Below are 17,887 nucleotides of genomic sequence, written 5' to 3'. Positions count from 1 at the left end.
TATCCTATTGTTATACGATAAATAAATAAATAAATATGATTTTATAGCCATAAACACAAGCATGCTTTGTAAGTATTATACAATAAAAAACCATTTTATGTCTGGGAAAGTAATGTATTATTGTTAAGCACGTCATAAACATCTACTTGTGAACAGAGTATATGACAGTAGTTTTGTCTAAACAATCTTAGACTCTATCGTTCAGTTTTACAGTGTAAACACTATTACTTTTATATCGCGTCATTTTTATTTTATAGAACATTAAAAACATCCTGGCATCCTGAAACATTTCGATTCAGTGAAATGAATATTTCATACTTCATAACGTTTCACTTGATTGCATATGTAGTCAGGAATTATAGTTTGGAAAAAATCTAACTACTATAATGTGTACAAGTTATATCACAGTAACAGAACAACTAACATAAGTAGGCTAATAAAAGAAAGACTTACTCTTTCTGTGGATCTCGCCGTGGGTCATCGCGCTCTTCCTCTGAGGGAAATATAAATCTTACTCCTGACAGCGCGTCTTCTTCCAGTAACAAGATGCAAGTAGCCGAGATGAACAATGAAGTGAATCTCCCGCTTTGTTTACGTTGATGTGGGCAGTTCGCCGCGCGCGCCTCCACGTGGCTGATTATAATAACAAACCGAAAGTAGCTCGTGGGCGTGATCAAATTAAAAATAATTAGGTCTGACGAGAAAGACTGGACATGGGGTTGGTTTCATACAGATTACTTTAACACATGATATTTGTTTTCGATAAGACCTATTTCATTTAAAAGTAGGCATATCAGGCTTTCTATATATATCTCACAGAGAACAACGCAGCAGACTGCATACCCTGTTTGTTTGCTTTATTTCACAAAACCACAGAGTGTTATGCATTATATAATGTTTGTTAATACTTTATAAATGAAAGTTATTAGAAAGTGTTACTTTTTTTTTTTTTTTTTTTCAAAATGGAAGCAATAAAATTTTGGTTTTTGGTTTCAATCAGTTTGGACCAAAATGGTCATATATAAAGATCATGAGGACTCTCTATCTGGTCATATGTGTCTAGACTGAACAATGTACAATGTGCAAAGGGTTGTCCCTGTTCTCTTGAAGGAGAAGTCCACTTCCAGAACAACAATTTACAAATAATTTACTCACCCCCTTGTCATCCAAGATGTTCATGTCTTTCTGTCTTCAGTTGTGAAGATATTATGGTTTTTAAAGAAAACATTTCAGGATTTTTCTCCATATAATGGACTTCATTGGTGCCCCGATTTTGAACTTCCAAAATGTAGTTTAAATGCAGCTTCAAAGCGCTCTAAACGATCCCAGCTGAGGAAGAAGGGTCTTATCTAGCGAAACGATCGGTCATTTTTTTCGGAAAATAAAAATTTATATACTCTCGGATGCGCATCCATGACGCTAAGTACTATTGAATCACGTCGAAAGGTCATGCGGAACTACAGACCCAGTGTTTACAAAGCGAACATGCAAAGACTAAGGAAGTGCAAGTAAGTCAAATGCTGTTTACAAACAAAAAGGTACAACAATGTCGGACAATTCTGAAGTTGTAGGAGAAAATGAGATGGAGTTTTTCACCATATTCTACCTTTTTGAGCCGGAGTACACAGACCATGAACTTAGCTAAAATCAATTGCCTCATGCCGGATGCATGATAGGGCCCATTGTTGGGTTGGCAGGTTAAAACATTGTTTTCATGCAATAATAAACATTCTTTCATTATTTTTTAAATAAATAAGTAAATAAATATGGTCAAAACTAAATTATTAAGTATTGTTAGGTGTTTCTACTATCATTGTATTGAAGTGTTGTTTTCTCTGTCTCTGCTGGAGTTTGTGTTCACTCGAGTGGAATAGAGGTTTTTGTACGACCGTTTCATTAGATTGTATCGCTGTGGTGGACTTTCGGTGGAGGAACTAAACTGGTGGTGAAATGTAAGTCTGTCTTTTTTAATTCTCCATTAAAAACATACAATTTAGATTGTATAAAATGTTTTAAAAATTTAAACAACACAATTATTATTTTTGTAACAATAAATATCTGTCACACTCACACACACATGGGGATGGAGGAGACGAGAGATGAGTGGCAGTCCAATCCAATAGTTTATTTACAAGCATCTTATTTAAAAGACAAAGCATAAAGTAGTAAAATAAGTTCTTAACTGAATGCTCTTGTAAATACGAGAAGAACTCGAGTCCAGAGGATGAGCCACGCCACACAGTCCGTAAGCAAACAGGAGGGAACGAAGAAATCAGCATGTGAACGGTAGATGTGCAATGTGCAAATGACAGAGAGTTCTATATATATAGGGTGTGGCTCAACGAGGAACAGGTGAAAGCAGTTAGTATTCGGGTGATGATGATCGAGTAGGCGGTGCTACTGGAGGTGTGTCAGATGAGGGTGGCTGAGGTGAATGCCTGACAATATCATTTACAATATTTATGATTAAGATTTTTATTGCTTAAAAAATACATTGATATATTGAGAAGAACTGAATTATTGTTACTACTAGTTTATTAGCATGCATATTACTAGTATATTGGACTTTTTTTATTTATTTATTTATTTATTTTTTTAATACTGATAAGGTATTTATTAATGCCTTTAGATCCCTTAATCTAACCCCATAAATATACTTAACAACTACCTTACTAAATACTAAAAAGCAGCAAATGTGAAGTTTGTTGAGGGAAAGTTTGTAGTTAATAGTTAATAGTAAGAAATGTAAGTGTGACCAAATTACTTACTTCGAAGAAACAATTGGTGTCTAAACACTTTTTCGTAATGTGTCTCATAATTTTTTATTAGGTGTGAGTTTTATCAGTTCATCACATTTTTTTTTCTTTCATTTCTACACTGAATGTGGTCATATATAGCTAAACTTTTTTATTGCATCATATAATAATCAGTAAAATAATGTTCAGTTGATCTGAGCTGCAGTCACAAGATTTCAGTCTGAAATTGAGTTACATTTTTAAACAAGTGTAAAAATGTAAAAGTCAAAATAAAAGTGGAATAGCTAACATACAATTGCAATAATTTTATATGGAATATGAAAAGAATTGAAACTGAAGCAGTAAATGTCTTGGTATGTTTAGATTAATTGATGACTGTTTTCATTAAAATGTATAGTGATTGTGTAGAGGCGTATCTGAGTGTCCTGTGTCAGGCAGGATTCACATGAGTCTAGTGCTGCAGCTGTAGTCATTTACAACTCAATACTGAAAGAGAGCTCTAGTGTCAAAGCACTGGCTGATCTTTCAATCTGCTGTGTTTGCTGTAACATTCAATAAAGCTTCTCAACAAGCTCCATTTGTGTCTGACAACATCATTCAACTAACAGATGAAGATGCATGTAGTGTTTGTTCAGGTGCTCCCAGGATTCATATGTGTAAAGTTGGTGTTATGGATTAAAAAAAAAATAATACTAACAAATAAATCAATAAATTAAAAATAAATCAATCAAACAAACAAATAATGTTGAGAGAACTACCTGGAATGAAAACACTAAGTTTGTCTGTCAGATGGTCAGCAGTGAAACTGATAGTGAGGTGTGGATTTTCCTTTAACCTTTGGTGCCGATGAAGTGACAAGTTTGAAATACAATGATTATAAAGCTTTTATGAAACATTCAATGTGATTTAACTTATGATTTTAAAAGTTCAGCCACACTTAGCTCTTCAAATGTCTTCTTCTTTGTATTTTGGATCTTCATTATAAATATTCTCAAGGTTCCCTTGGATCAGAAGAAATATCAATAGAAGGGCAATATTTGCTTAATCTTTTCTTTCTCATCTGTTGTCTTTCATCAGATAATTTATGAAAGTTGACTGTCCTTAGGACTGATACTTCCTCTGGTCCCACTATATATTAGGTGGCCTTAACTCTTATGCAGTTACACCAAAAAACAAGTACAATCCACTTATTGTGTTTATACTGTAGTGCAAAACACTTCTGCTGCTGTTGAGGTAGGAAACAGGTACGTTTAGGGACAGGTTTGGTGGTATGGGTAGGTTTATGGGTGGGTTAAGGTGTAAGCAATGAGTCAACAGTGTAATTTATAAATGTAATTACAGAAATTAACTACAGATATAATTACATCATATTTTTCTTTTTTTAAATATAAGCACAATGTAAAAACATGTATGTACTATTACTATTAATTTAAATGTTAGTAAAGGCCACCTAATATAAAGTGGGAAGAAAAAAAAAGTGTTGTAGGTGATGTACATCTAATGTATAGTTGAGGGTACAATTAAAATCCACCTAAAAGATTTTATTAAAAAAATTAATAAGATAATTAATTAAAATTAGTATTATAGTCTGTTACTTGTTTGTTATGCTTATACCAGCAGCTGCAGTATCTCTCATCTGTATCAGTGCAGTCACTGTGACTCTGACTGATGGAGGTTTTTGTACGACTCTTTTTCACTGTGTGAACATCCAGCTACTCATATAGTAGCGACCCATACAGTAATAATCTCCTGTATCTTCAGTCTGGACTCCACTGATGGTCAGAGAGAAATCAGTGCCAGATCCACTGCCACTGAATCTAGATGGAGTTCCTGACTGGAGGCTGTTTATGTAATATATGAGGAGTTTAGGAGCTTCTCCAGGTTTCTGCTGATACCAAGACACACAGCTACTACAGCTAGAAAGTGTCTGACTGGTTTTACAGCTGATCGTAACAGTTTCTCCTTGTTTGATGGATTTTATTGCTGGATTCTGAGTCACTGTCACTTGTCCCCAGATCTCTGAAATAAAACATTTTAGTTGTTTAGTGAACATTTTGATCAAATATTATAATTCTAATGTATCATACTAGTGCATAAAATATGAGATATTGTAGTATAGTTTATGATTTATTATAAAATATATACCCTGAATGCAGAGAGTCAGTGTCCAGATGAGGATGATGATGTTGTTCATTGTTGTTATTTTGTCTTGTGTAATGATGAAGATTCTGTTCTGTTCTGCTCTCAGTCATGAAGTGTTAAACTCACAGCACTATAAACACTCTCATGCAAAGTGTCTCTCTATGTAAATGATCTTCATACACAGAACAGGCGGCTGTCAGTCTCAGACGGCAGATGAATTTCTTTATGCATGTTCATGTTTTACAAACCATGTTTATTAATCTGATTATTATTTACAGAAGATACAATAAAAGCACATATAGGCGAAATGTTCCTTAAATCTATAGATTAAAATTCTAAAAGCTGTTTTAACTTACACTGGTTATTATATAATCAAATTTCATAAATATCAAAGTAATATTTATCATTATGTCTTCACAAAAGATTATTTGTATAAACATTTGTGCACATAGAATATACCATCAAAATAATCAAAAATTGTTCATTAAAAAATAAAGACAAAAAAAGTAAATATATCACTGTGAAAATATGTCACTGGAATTTTTAATTTCCTGAATATAAACAACGTGTATATATATATATATATATATATGCTGTACTTCTTCTGAACCATCATGGATTATTTGTGGCCGTTCTGTAAGATGCTCTGTTTGCTTACATTATGCACTAATTTAAGGTTTATAAAGATGCACTAAGGAACATTTTTGTGTGTATGGATCGTTTTTATGAATTGTTGGGTCATTTTACACACATCTTTATAAATGAGGCCCCAGAACTCAAGCTCATATTTTATAATCAAATGTCAAGTGAACATTTTGATGCAACTATGCTGTTTAGTCAAATGATGACCCTTGAACACTGAAACATTTTCTAAGATCAATATCGGTTCTCTGTGTAATGACTGTGTGTTTTACTGTGTCATGAAGCTCCAATGAGGACGCTGAACATCTGCTGATGGAGCTGCTCTATTCTGAGAGGAACAGAATCACTCAATTATGAGTTTTACTCTTTGACCCTTTATTCTGTGAAATGAGTCAGCTGAGTTGGACTAATGGAGAGATGAGGTTTGTTCATATTCATCAGTTCACACTGAGGCTCTCAGCAACAGTGCCACCTAGGGACCCGCCTTAAGGGGAGGTTGTCAATTGGATTTGTAGGTACGTTTGTCTTGAAGTGGTGCTGAGCAGAAAGATCTGTGTTTAAAATCAAAGTTCCGCAAGAGCTATAGAGTGCAGACAGCTCTGCATGCTTTAAAATCGCTCTTACGGTACTTTCATGTCATACACCGCAACTTCAAGCCGCACACACCTTCTGACTACATAGCTAAGGTGATGTACCAGGGCTGTACAGTGCGGCATATGTGTCGAATGTATTAAAAAAAATCAGTCCGTGCATTCTAATTTACCTCAGTAGAACGCGTGCATGGATTTTGCATAGGTCTGAGTCTGTTTACAAACCTGTTGTCTATTGAGAACATTTTAATGACTTTTTTTTTTTTTTTTATCCAGATTCATTTAATAACATCATTCGAGTGTTTGAAATAACCTCCTTTCGTGATCTGACGTGGTTTCACATCACAGAATGAGGCGAAATCATTATATTATATAGTATTCTATACAGTGATAAAGGCTGTTGATTAGCATTGAGTTACATCTATAGCTTTTTCATATAAAAATACCATTTAGTCGCAGTCGTACAGATACGTCTCCATGTTTCATCAGTTAAAATGTCTCTGTCTGAGTTTTATTCAGCTACGCGATAGCCTATACCATTGTCCATATTAGGGATTTCCTGTATGAATGAAACATTATGGCGGCATCAGTGGCGATTTCTTTAAGACTGCAAGGGAAGCTCAGCTTCCCCTATAATGTCACAAAATTAATGGTCAAATTATGTACTATTGTATTAACATTTTATTGACTAAAAATGCGTTAGAAAACGTTCATCTCAAAGACGAGTTCGTTCAGAATCAGTTAGATATAGCAGGTCGGCTGACTTGATTTTCTTCTCATACATTCCCGTAGCGTCACAGTGCATTTCCCCGTTGAAGCCCAGCGTCCATTGACTTCAATGCTGCTGCTTTGAACGTTTTTTTTCAGTGCTTTGAAACTAGACGGTCATTGGATAAACGCTGCGATTATGTCCCGCCCACGGACGCTCAGCGTCTCTGGGGGTGAATGAGGAGCAAATGAGGAGTGGGCTGGCCTGGACTCCGAGCTTCTGCGTGATGATTGGAGGGTCTGTCGAAAGATTGCATCTCCTTTTGACTGACAGCGATTTTGTACTATAAGAAATCGCTGAAGCTATTCGCGCTCAGTCCCATCGCGGATTTCTCAAGTTCAGTCGAAATAAAAACTGCTGCAACCTATTTCTTTATATTTGCTTGGCGAAATTGCTTGATTTTCATCATACATTTCACACAATTATACACCACATTCCTTGTTTCACTTTTACAGAGTTTAATATTTTTTTTAGATCGTTCTATATATATATATAGATTACTACATTAAATATTAACATGGAGGATGACTATAAATTAATATAAATATATATATATATAGTAATCTTGAAAAATTTTAACATAACATAATGAAACCTTATATTTCTATTAAAATACTTTATAAATAAATAAATAAATAAATCTCCATAATAACCTTATTTAAATTGCAAAATATTTATACTATATAGTAGCATCTGACTAAAAGAAAAAATACATCATATTTTGCATAATAAAACTAAAGCTTTTTTTTTTTTTACGATTGTTTGCATTGTGACTTACTTATGACAATAAGGCACATTCTTGTGAATAAATAAATAGACAATTTTATGATGTAGGCCGAAAATGAGCTTCCCCTATTTGACAGACCAGTAGCCGCCACTGGGCGGCATGCACCTCATAAGTCATGGTTGTAATCCGCCATAAAACTAAAAGAAGAAGAAGAATGAACATTATATTACGTTTGCACTCACTAATGCGCACAACACCTTATTTTCAGTAAAAATAGGAATGATAATAAACCTCTCTTATTTTTTTTCCTCCAGTATAGAGGAGTTTTTCTCTCTCTCAGTGAATGCATACAATTTTCTGACAAAAAAAAAAAAAAAATTACAAAAAAGTTTTGTTTTTTTTTTTGTCAAAGATTTTTAATCATAATATTATAATAAATCTTCATACCTTAGTTAGGCCTCCTGCATGTTCACAGGTCATGCTGCAGTTTTCTGTAAAATATACTGATAATCATTAACAATAATTATTGTTTTGTTTAATGTTTTTGTTTAGTAATAACAGGCCGGCACTGCTCAGCAGTCATACTGACCATCTGAATGTTTGAATCAACTGTTGACTCTGTGATGAGACACAGTGAATGATTCATTCTGATGTGTGTCCTTCAGTATCTGTGTCACTCACAGCTGTTACTGAATCACTCTGACTCCTAGTGTCATCTGCGTAAGATTTCAATTAGAAAATCTTTTCAGCCTGGTGCCACAGAAGAGTCCACAAAGAGCCTCTACTGGTGCTTTAAAGTAACTGCTAATGGTGCCAGAAATGTCATCTTGTAATATTGGTTTAATATCAAATTACTAACTATATGACTGTATTAATCAAATCATAATCTACTGTGGCATGTTTTGATGCAATGGAAAATATTAAATCAAATTCTAAAAAAGAGAGTCAGTGTCATATTGTATCATGATGAAACTGCTGTTTGTTACATACTGTAGCTCCTCAAGTGTGTCAATACTTTTCCAGCACTGATTTGAAGAACCTTTAATGACACATCAAGAACTTTTTAAATCTCCAAAGAACCAAAAGGAAAATATATAATAGAAAAAGTAAATGTAGATCACATCTGTTATGGAAGCAGACGGACAACTGAGGTAAGTGAAGGTAAACAATATTTATTTACAGCAGAGCTACAGATGAAGGATGACGTGCAGGAATAGGTGAGCATAACAGTTCAGGTTTGCAAAGTTCTTGAATGGATATCTACGATCTGAATGATGTTTGTTTCCTCTGCAGGAACGACGGGAGATGAACTTCAGAACGGATGATACACCGTTGGCTGACAGCTGACAGACTTACGACACACACACACCACTGACTGGATGCGGCTCGACTGGACAGACTGGAATGAAGCAGAGATAAAGGTAAGTATATTCAGGTAGGTAGAATGTTGTGAACTCGGAGAGAGCTTCACAATGAGTCCGCTTCGTATTAACGAGCCCGGACAATGAGTGGTGAGTGGTGTGTGCTTTTATGTGTGTGTGACTGATTGAGTGCAGGTGTGTGTGATTAGAATTCTGGTGACTGTGATCGCTGCGTGCGAGTGGTTGCAGAGCCTGGCCAATCCGTGACATTACCCCCCTCCCCAGGGCCCGCTCCTGAGGGCCGAGACCTCTGGCGCCGTGGTGGTCTACCTCGTCCACGAGGTGCAGGGTATTCAGGATGATTGGCGTGGAAGTCTTCCATGAGAGTGGGATCCAGGATGTCGACTCTGGGGACCCACGATCAGTCGACAAGGTATTCCAACTGACCACCACGACGTCGGGATTGCAGGATTTCTCTGACCGAGCAGATGGAGCCCTCTTCCAGCATCAAGGGGGGAGGGGGTTCCTCTTCGTGGCCAGGCTCTGTGGAAGGAATCAAAGGTTGGTGAAAAGGTTTAAGAAAGGAGATATGAAATTTGGGATGAATCCTATATTGAGGTGGCAGATGGAGTTTGAACGTGACGGGGTTGACCTGTTCCAGGATGGTGAAGGGGCCAACAAATCTAGAAATAAGTTTTTTAGATGGCAGGCACAGATGGATGTCTCGGGTGGAGAGCCAAACCTTTTGTCCAGGAGTATAGGCAGGACCTGGGATCCTCCTCCAGTCTGCGATGGTTTTGGATCTACGCACTGCCCTCTGCAGATGGTGATGAGCTGCGTCCCAGACTCTCTCGCTCTCCCGAAACCAGTAATCCACTGCGGGTACCTCTGATGGTTCACCATTCCAGGGGAAGAGCAGGGGTTGGAATCCGAGAATACACTGGAATGGTGTGAGCCCTGTGGTCGGTTGCCGTAGTGAATTCTGGGCGTATTCCGCCCAGCCCAGAAACTGGTTCCAGGAGTCCTGGTGACCGTGACAGAAGGTTCTGAGGAACCGCCCCACCTCTTGGATCTTCCTCTCCGTCTGGCCGTTGGTTTGAGGGTGGTATCCAGAGAAAGGCTGACGGTCACACCTAGGAGCTTGAAGAATGATTTCCATACCCTGGAGATGAACTGGGGTCCTCTGCCTGAGACTATATTCTCTGGGATGCCGTAATAGCGGAAGACATGATTTAAAAGGGTTTCAGCTGTCTCCAGGGCGGTAGGAAGTCCTTTCAGGGGTAGAAGACGGCAGAATTTTGAAAAGCAATCAATGATGACTAGGATGCAGGTATTTCCATCTGAAGAAGGGAGATCTGTCATGAAGTCGACTCCTAGGTGTGACCAGGGGTGGTTCGGGATAGGCAAGGGATGGAGTTTTCCTGCAGGTAAGTGTCGGGGGCTTTTTGACATGGCACACTCCTTACAACCTTGAACATACCTTCTCACATCCCTTGCCATGGCCGGCCACCAGAAGCGTTTGGATAGCAGCAAGAGGGTATTGTTGGCCCCTGGATGCCCAGTGCCCAGGGAGGTGTGCGTGGAGTGAATAAGATCTACCCGTTGGGTCCTTGGAACAAACTGATGACCTGGTGGGCAGCCCGGCGGAGGTCTGGGTACCGGAGTGGCGACAATTGGAGGAGCGGACCATTCAATAGGACTGACAATGATGTGTTCTGGAATGATTTTGGTGGGAGTTTCAGATGTTTCTTGGTGATCGTGAAGTCTGGAGAAGGCATCTGCTCGGATGTTCTTGGGTCCTGGAAGATATGTTATGGAAAAGTTGAATCCGGAGAAGGATAGTGACCAGCGAGCTTGACGAGGACAGAGCCGTTTGGCGTCTCGAAGATATTGCAGATTTTTATGATCAGTTATCACCTGGAAAGGATGGATAGCGCCCTCCAGCCAATGTCGCCACTCCTCCAGGGCGAGTTTGATTGCCAGTAGTTCTCGGTTTCCGATGTCGTAGTTCCTCTCCCCTGGGCTGAGCTTTCAGGAGAAATAGGCGCATGGATGGAGTAATTTGGGAGTACCATGAAACTGGGACAGAACGGCTCCTACTCCAGTGGTCGAGGCGTCCACTTCCACCACGAAAGGAAGATCAGGGTCAGGATGAGTCAGGAGTGGAGCTTGTGTAAAGGCGGACTTAAGGGAATGGAAGGCTGCGGCAGCTTCGGGAGTCCACAGGAGAGTCTTAGGTTTACCACTGAGAAGGTTAGTGAGAGGAGCGGTGATGAGACTATAGTCCTGGATGAAGCGTCTGTAGAAATTGGCGAATCCGAGAAATCTTTGTAGTTCTTTGATAGTAGTGGGTTCTGGCCAGGAAACAACTGCAGTGACCTTCCTCTCATCCATGCGAACCCCCTAATGGTCTATAATATATCCCAGGAATTGGACGGATGGAAGATGGAATGAACATTTCTCAGCCTTGAGATAGAGCTGGTGCTCTCTGAGTTTCTGAAGGACCTCCGCAACTTGGTGGCGATGTTCTGCCTCACTCCGGGAGTAGATCAAGATGTCGTCTATGTAGACAATGACGAAGTGGTGAAGGAACTCCCGGAGTACTTCATGAATGAAGTTTTGGAATACAGAGGGGGCGTTGACCAAACCATAGGACATGACCAAATATTCATAATGGCCGGTAGGGGTCACGAAGGCGGTCTTCCATTCATCCCCCTCATGTATTCTCACCAGGTTGTAGGCGCTGCGGAGGTCCAACTTGGTGAATATCCTTGCGGATCGGAGTTGTTCGAGGGCCACAGGGACGAGAGGAAGGGGATAACGGAATTTGATGGTGCCTTGATTGATGATCCGGTAATCGATACACGGCCGCAGCCCTCCATCCTTCTTCGCCACAAAGAAAAAACTGGATGCTGCAGGAGAAGTGGAAGGGCGTATGTACCCCTGACTCAGAGCCTCTTGGATGTACTCCTCCATGGCCTTAGTCTCCAGAAGTGGCAATGGGTAGATCTTACCTCTGGGCATTGGAGCATCCAGAACCAGGTCAATGGCACAGTCCCATGGCCGATGAGGACGTAGCTGGGAAGCTCTCTTGGGGCAGAAGACGTCCTTGTAGGAAGCGTAGATGTCAGGAATCTGAACAGATTGTTTCTCGATGGGACTTTCAACAGATGTGGTATAGACGGGCAGAGATTTTTGGATCGGTCGAGGGAGCTCAGGGAAACAACCTGTGGTGCATCCTTCACCCCATTTTATAACTTCCCCAATACCCCAAGAGAGGATGGGACCATGCTTCACCAGCCACGGGCGCCCTAAGCTGATGTCCACGGTGGCACCCTCCAGAACCGGAAGTTGAATATCCTCCTTGTGTAGGAGTGCAGTAGAGACTGTTTCTTGGTTGGACTGGTAAGACTTCATACGATCAGAACAGCGGAGAGATTGTTGAATGCATTTCTCTAACCCCATGTTGTCATCCAAAGCCGCCAACTGCAAACGGAGCTTCAGGTTCCAAACCAAGCCGTTAGGTGGTCAGGAGGGATCGCTCATTCCATCCGCTGGCAGCAGCTAGAGTGTGAAAACGAAGAGAATATTCGTGGGTAGTCATTGCTCCTTGTTTAAGATGGTATAGTTGCTCACCAGCAGATACTTTCCCATCAGAGCGATTGAAAATCTCCTTAAAATGAGCGATGAAAGCCTGGATGGAATGGGTTGGTGGCCCGGCTTGGTGCCAGATGGTTTCAGCCCATCGGAGAGCTGGTCCGGTAAGCAGTGACGTAATGAAGGCGATTTGTGACTGATCTGTGGGGTATAAAGCAGATTGCATAGTAAATACGAGAGAACATTGTAATAAAAATCCATTGCACTCCTCAGCCCCGCCAGAGTAGGGCGCCGGTCAGGCCATGGGACTGGAAGGAACGGTGGCCGAAGAAGTGCTCGGTGCTGGCGGTGCGTCGGGAGGTGGTGCAGATGGCATGGTGGTTGGAGACCTCAGCAAAACCCTCCGTAGCGAGTCCACCAGTTCCTGGAACGGATCGGGATTGCTCATGCTGTTGCACTGTTTTTCGGTCCGGGCTTTCTGTTACGGAAGCAGACGGACAACTGAGGTAAGTGAAGGTAAACGATATTTATTTACAGCAGAGCCACAGATGAAGGATGATGTGCAGGAATAGGTGAGTATAACAGTTCAGGTTTGCAAAGTTCTTGAATGGATATCTACGATCTGAATGATGTTTGTTTCCTCTGCAGGAACGACGGGAGATGAAATTCAGAACGGATGATACACACACCGTTGGCTGACAGCTGACAGACTTACGACACACACACACCACTGACTGGATGCGGCTCGACTGGACAGACTGGAATGAAGCAGAGATAAAGGTAAGTATATTCAGGTAGGTAGAATGTTGTGAACTCGGAGAGAGCTTCACAATGAGTCCGCTTCGTATTAACGAGCCCGGACAATGAGTGGTGAGTGGTGTGTGCTTTTATGTGTGTGTGACTGATTGAGTGCAGGTGTGTGTGATTAGAATTCTGGTGACTGTGATCGCTGTGTGTGAGTGGTTGCAGAGCCTGGCCAATCCGTGACAACATCCTCCCATCAGCAGCTGCAGTATCTCTCAGCTGTATCAGTGCAGTCACTGTGACTCTGACTGACGGAGGTTTTTGTACGATTCTTTATCACTGTGTGAACACCCAGCTACCACTGATCTTTGTAAACTCTGACAGTAATAATCTTCTGTATCTTCAGTCTGGACTCCACTGATGGTCAGAGAAAAATCTTTTCCATATTTCTCCAGGTTTCTGCTGATACCAGGCTAAGTCATCACTGTATAGTTCTACATCCAGACTACACTCTATTGTAGCTCTTTGACCGATCTGGACAGTTTTAACTTTAGGTTGAGTCACAGTGACTCCACTGGATTCTGAAGAAAAGAAAAGAAAACCAATGAATGTGTAAGTCTCATTTATAGCACAATATTGGTATATTACAATGCTATAAAACAACAGCATAATATTATTGTCAAAAATTGTCATTCCACCTTGAACAAACACTGCAATGGTCCAGATGAAGATGATGATGTTGTTCATTGTTGTTGCTTTATCTTGTGTGATGATGAAGATTCTGTTCTGTTCTGCTCTGCTCTCAATCATCACATGTTAAACTCACAGCACTATAAACACTCTCAGAGCACTGAAGCATGTGCTGACAATGCAAAGAAGTGGGCAGGATTTACAACAGATTGAGCTGCTAACAAACTAATAACATCTTTATCTAAAATATTTTACTTTCAGAGTAATGTTTTTTGAAGCAGTTAATGCTTCAAAAGTGCAGTTAGTGCTTCATTACATTTCATGTTGATTCATTGTAAAATATCTGTTTGTGTATGTTTTACTGGCTGATATGACATTCATTTTGACTCTGTATTGACATCTATTAGTGTGGATGCAGCATTTTTAGCTTTCAGTGTTGCTGTAAAAATAACCTATTCACAGAAATGCATAATTCATTTATTTATTAGGTTAAAGAATCTGATAAAATATGTGTCAACCAAAATAAAGTGAGTACTTTTCATCTGATCATGTGATCTCAAGATGGTGACCAGCATAAGGAGGAACCAACATTATGAATAAAAGACACTTTTTCCTAAGTCATGAAATGACTGGAGTCTTAATGTCATTAGTTTAGATCATTTTAAACATATTTGTCAAAAGCGTGACACTACGCTGTCAGAGAAGCACACAGGAACTCAAATAAACATCAACCACCACTGACCTAACACAATGGAACATCCACAACACAGGCAGGATATGACACATGTAAACATCCAGTAGATCCGACAAACGTTAACTGAACAGAATAGGGTTTTTAAACATAGGATAACGAGACAGGTGCGGGGGCTCAACTAATTAGCCAGAGGGGAAACTGTGTCACGGGGCACATGAGGAGGGAAAAACACCACAAAACAGTCCATGATGTGACAAAAAGCACTGACCATTTACTCATTAGTAAAATTACATATTACTATCTAATTATCTAAAAAAAAAATAGTTTTACTGTATTTATATTAAATCAGTAAACGTTGATCAGTGTTGACATAGTGTTATATGGGAGGTCTTTTCATGTGGCCTAATTATAATGTCAAGTGAGTCTGGATTTGATGAGTCTGAAAAGTTCAGAATTAGTGGTTCATTTGGTTTAAAAACAAATAAAATAAACTGAAATATTTATTACAGTTTTTTTTTTTTTTTTTTTTCATCGATTTCAACTCTATGTTCATACGTAGCTGTTGTGTGTGCAGCTGCAGTTTCTCTCAGCTGTATCAGTGCAGTCACTGTGACTATGACTGATGGAGGTTTTTGTACGACTCTTTATCACTGTGTGAACAGCCTAGTGCTGCCCGGATAGTGGTAACTCTGACAGTAATAATCTCCTGTATCTTCAGTCTGGACTCCACTGATGGTCAGAGTGAAATCACTGTTAGATCCACTGCCACTGAATCTAGATGGTGTGTTTGACTCTTTTTGATTTGCTGAATGAATCAAGCGTTTAGGAGCTTCTCCAGGTTTCTGCTGGTACCAGGCCATACAAGTATATGAACCTACACAGCTATTATACACTACTGTGTTTGTTTTGCAGTTTATAGTGATTGATTCACCAATCTGAACCATTTTTACAGAGGGAGTCTGAGTAACAGTCACCTGCCCACTGAAACCTAAAATCATAGTTAGAGTTAGAAAGAGCAGGGTCTATGCGCAGCATTCACTCTTGATAATAATAATATAATATTTTACTTTAATATTTTCATAAAAACATTACCTTGAATACATAAACAGAGTGTCCAGATGAGGATGATGATGTTGTTCATTGTTGTTGTTTTGACTTGTGTGATGATGAAGATTCTGTTCTGTTCTGCTCTCAGTCATGAAGTGTTAAACTCACAGCACTATAAACACTCTCATGCAAAGTGTCTCTCTATGTAAATGATCTTCATACACAGAACAGGCGGCTGTCAGTCTCAGACCTCATTTTATTGTCACATTCATGTTCTAAAAAATATTGGAAGCTTAATACTTAGTGATGAATGTGAACTACAGAAATTAGACTGATACTATTGTTTGTTTATTTATTTTACTGGGTTGATAATAATACTACAACAAATAATAAACCTAATAATATCAAAGGGCATGTGCTTTCTAAAATAATGTAGATTCACATATAAACCAGTTTGACACAAGACTGAAAACTGGTGTGGTATTCCTATTGTACAATACATTATTTTGTGTGCAATTCCATTTTGTAAATTTATTGCGTTCTTAATGTTTGGCTGTCAATCTTTCAGTTTTCTTTTGTTATTTTAAGAGTTAAAAGTTCAGATTTTGAAGTGTTTAATGATGGTTTGGTGGTCTGGTTGTTTTGTTTGTGGGAGATTAATATTTGAAGAAGTCAAAAGCACAAATGGTGAAATGTTATTTAAATATGTAGATTAAAAAGATGTTAAACAATACTGGAGTTTATTTAATCAAAATCCAGTTATCAAATGCAATTTTTTGTCTTCACTGTATGTCTGACTTATTTTTGTCTTTTCGACTTTAAAAAAAGGTCATGGGCCTCACAAAATGCAATTGGATCCTAAATGAAGTAGGATTTCATAGCAGTAAGAAACAAATTAAGGTTTACAAAGGGTAAAGAAGGAAAGAGACTTCTTCTGAAGCATAAAGGGATATTTGTGACCATTCTGTAGGTTGATGTGTTTGTTCACTTTGTGTTTGCATTTAAAATGAACTGAGATTTATAAAGATTAATGCATTTAGAAACATTTTGTGTGTATGGATGGTTTCTTAAATAGTTTGTAGGGACATTTCAGAAATTCTACACATCTTTATAAATGAGGCCCCAGAACTCAAGCTCATATTTTATAATCAAATGTCACTCAGTGAACCATGAAAACACCTGCAGATGAAGGAAATTATGAAACTATTCTGAATATTATGAAACTCAAACACTGAAACATTTCCTCAGATCACTATTATTTCTCTGTGTGTCTGTGTAGTTTTACAGTAACTTGAAGCTCCTGTGAGGACGCTGAACATCTGCTGATGGAGCTGCTCTCCAGGCAATCCGGTGGGCTGTTTTGGCAGCAAAAGGGGGACCAACACAATATAAGGAAGACGTTTAGTAGGATTATATTTTATGTCCTTGGTATTGTCACACCCTCTGCCACTTCTCAGCTCTACCACCAGAGGTCACAATCACCTGAACTCTGCTGTCATTGTTTTTAGGTGTTTCTCATCAGCCTAATTAGACTGGACTATGCTTGTTCACTCAGTGGCCGTTTCTCAAACATAAGGCTGCATCCTCTGGAGGTTGCACAAGAAGATCTTATTTACAATATTAACAGTTATAAATTTGACCATTATTTTTAGTGAAGCGTAAATTGTTGTAATATGCTTATGACTCGTGGATGTAATACTCACTTAACTGAAATAAACCAGGCTTGATGACGTATGCAGCCTGCAAATGCGACCTCCGGAGGATGCAGCCTTCCATTTGAGAAGTGTAAAGTTTTGTTTGCTTTATTCTCTTGGTTTTATGACTCTGGATTTTGTAGTCTTTGCATTCTGATCTTACACAGCTGCTGCATGTTGTTCAGTTCTCTTCCTGTTTTTGTGTTTGACCATTGCCTGGTTTTAATCACTTTCTCCTTGTTTCTACTAATAAATCCCTGCACAGGGATTCAGACACTCACTCTCTGCCTGATGTGTTACAACTTTGTCATATAAATAGTCTCTGAAAAGCTGAATGTGTTTTGTGATTTTGTCGTCCTCCCATCAGCAGCTGCAGTATCTCTCAGCTGCATCAGTGCAGTCACTGTGACTACAGAGGTTTTTGTACGACTCTT

At 39.1% G+C, this 17,887-nt stretch overlaps 2 gene segments (V, D, J or C); both read right to left on the bottom strand.

Annotated features, from left to right (window-relative positions):
* Nucleotides 1-4,449: 4,449 nt before the first annotated feature.
* LOC127160832 (immunoglobulin kappa variable 1-39-like) lies at nt 4,450-5,023 on the bottom strand. The segment is given in 2 exon segments: nt 4,450-4,775; nt 4,902-5,023. Coding segments are annotated over 2 exon segments (375 nt in total).
* A 10,336-nt stretch (nt 5,024-15,359) lies between these two features.
* Nucleotides 15,360-15,969, bottom strand: LOC127160830 (immunoglobulin kappa variable 4-1-like). The segment is given in 2 exon segments: nt 15,360-15,700; nt 15,805-15,969. Coding segments are annotated over 2 exon segments (390 nt in total).
* Nucleotides 15,970-17,887: the final 1,918 nt, after the last annotated feature.

Source organism: Labeo rohita, unplaced genomic scaffold (assembly GCF_022985175.1).
Source record: "Labeo rohita strain BAU-BD-2019 unplaced genomic scaffold, IGBB_LRoh.1.0 scaffold_468, whole genome shotgun sequence".
Taxonomy (NCBI): Eukaryota; Metazoa; Chordata; class Actinopteri; order Cypriniformes; family Cyprinidae; genus Labeo; species Labeo rohita.
Note: the sequence above shows the minus strand (reverse complement) of the source record. Positions and strands in the feature narration are given on the sequence as shown.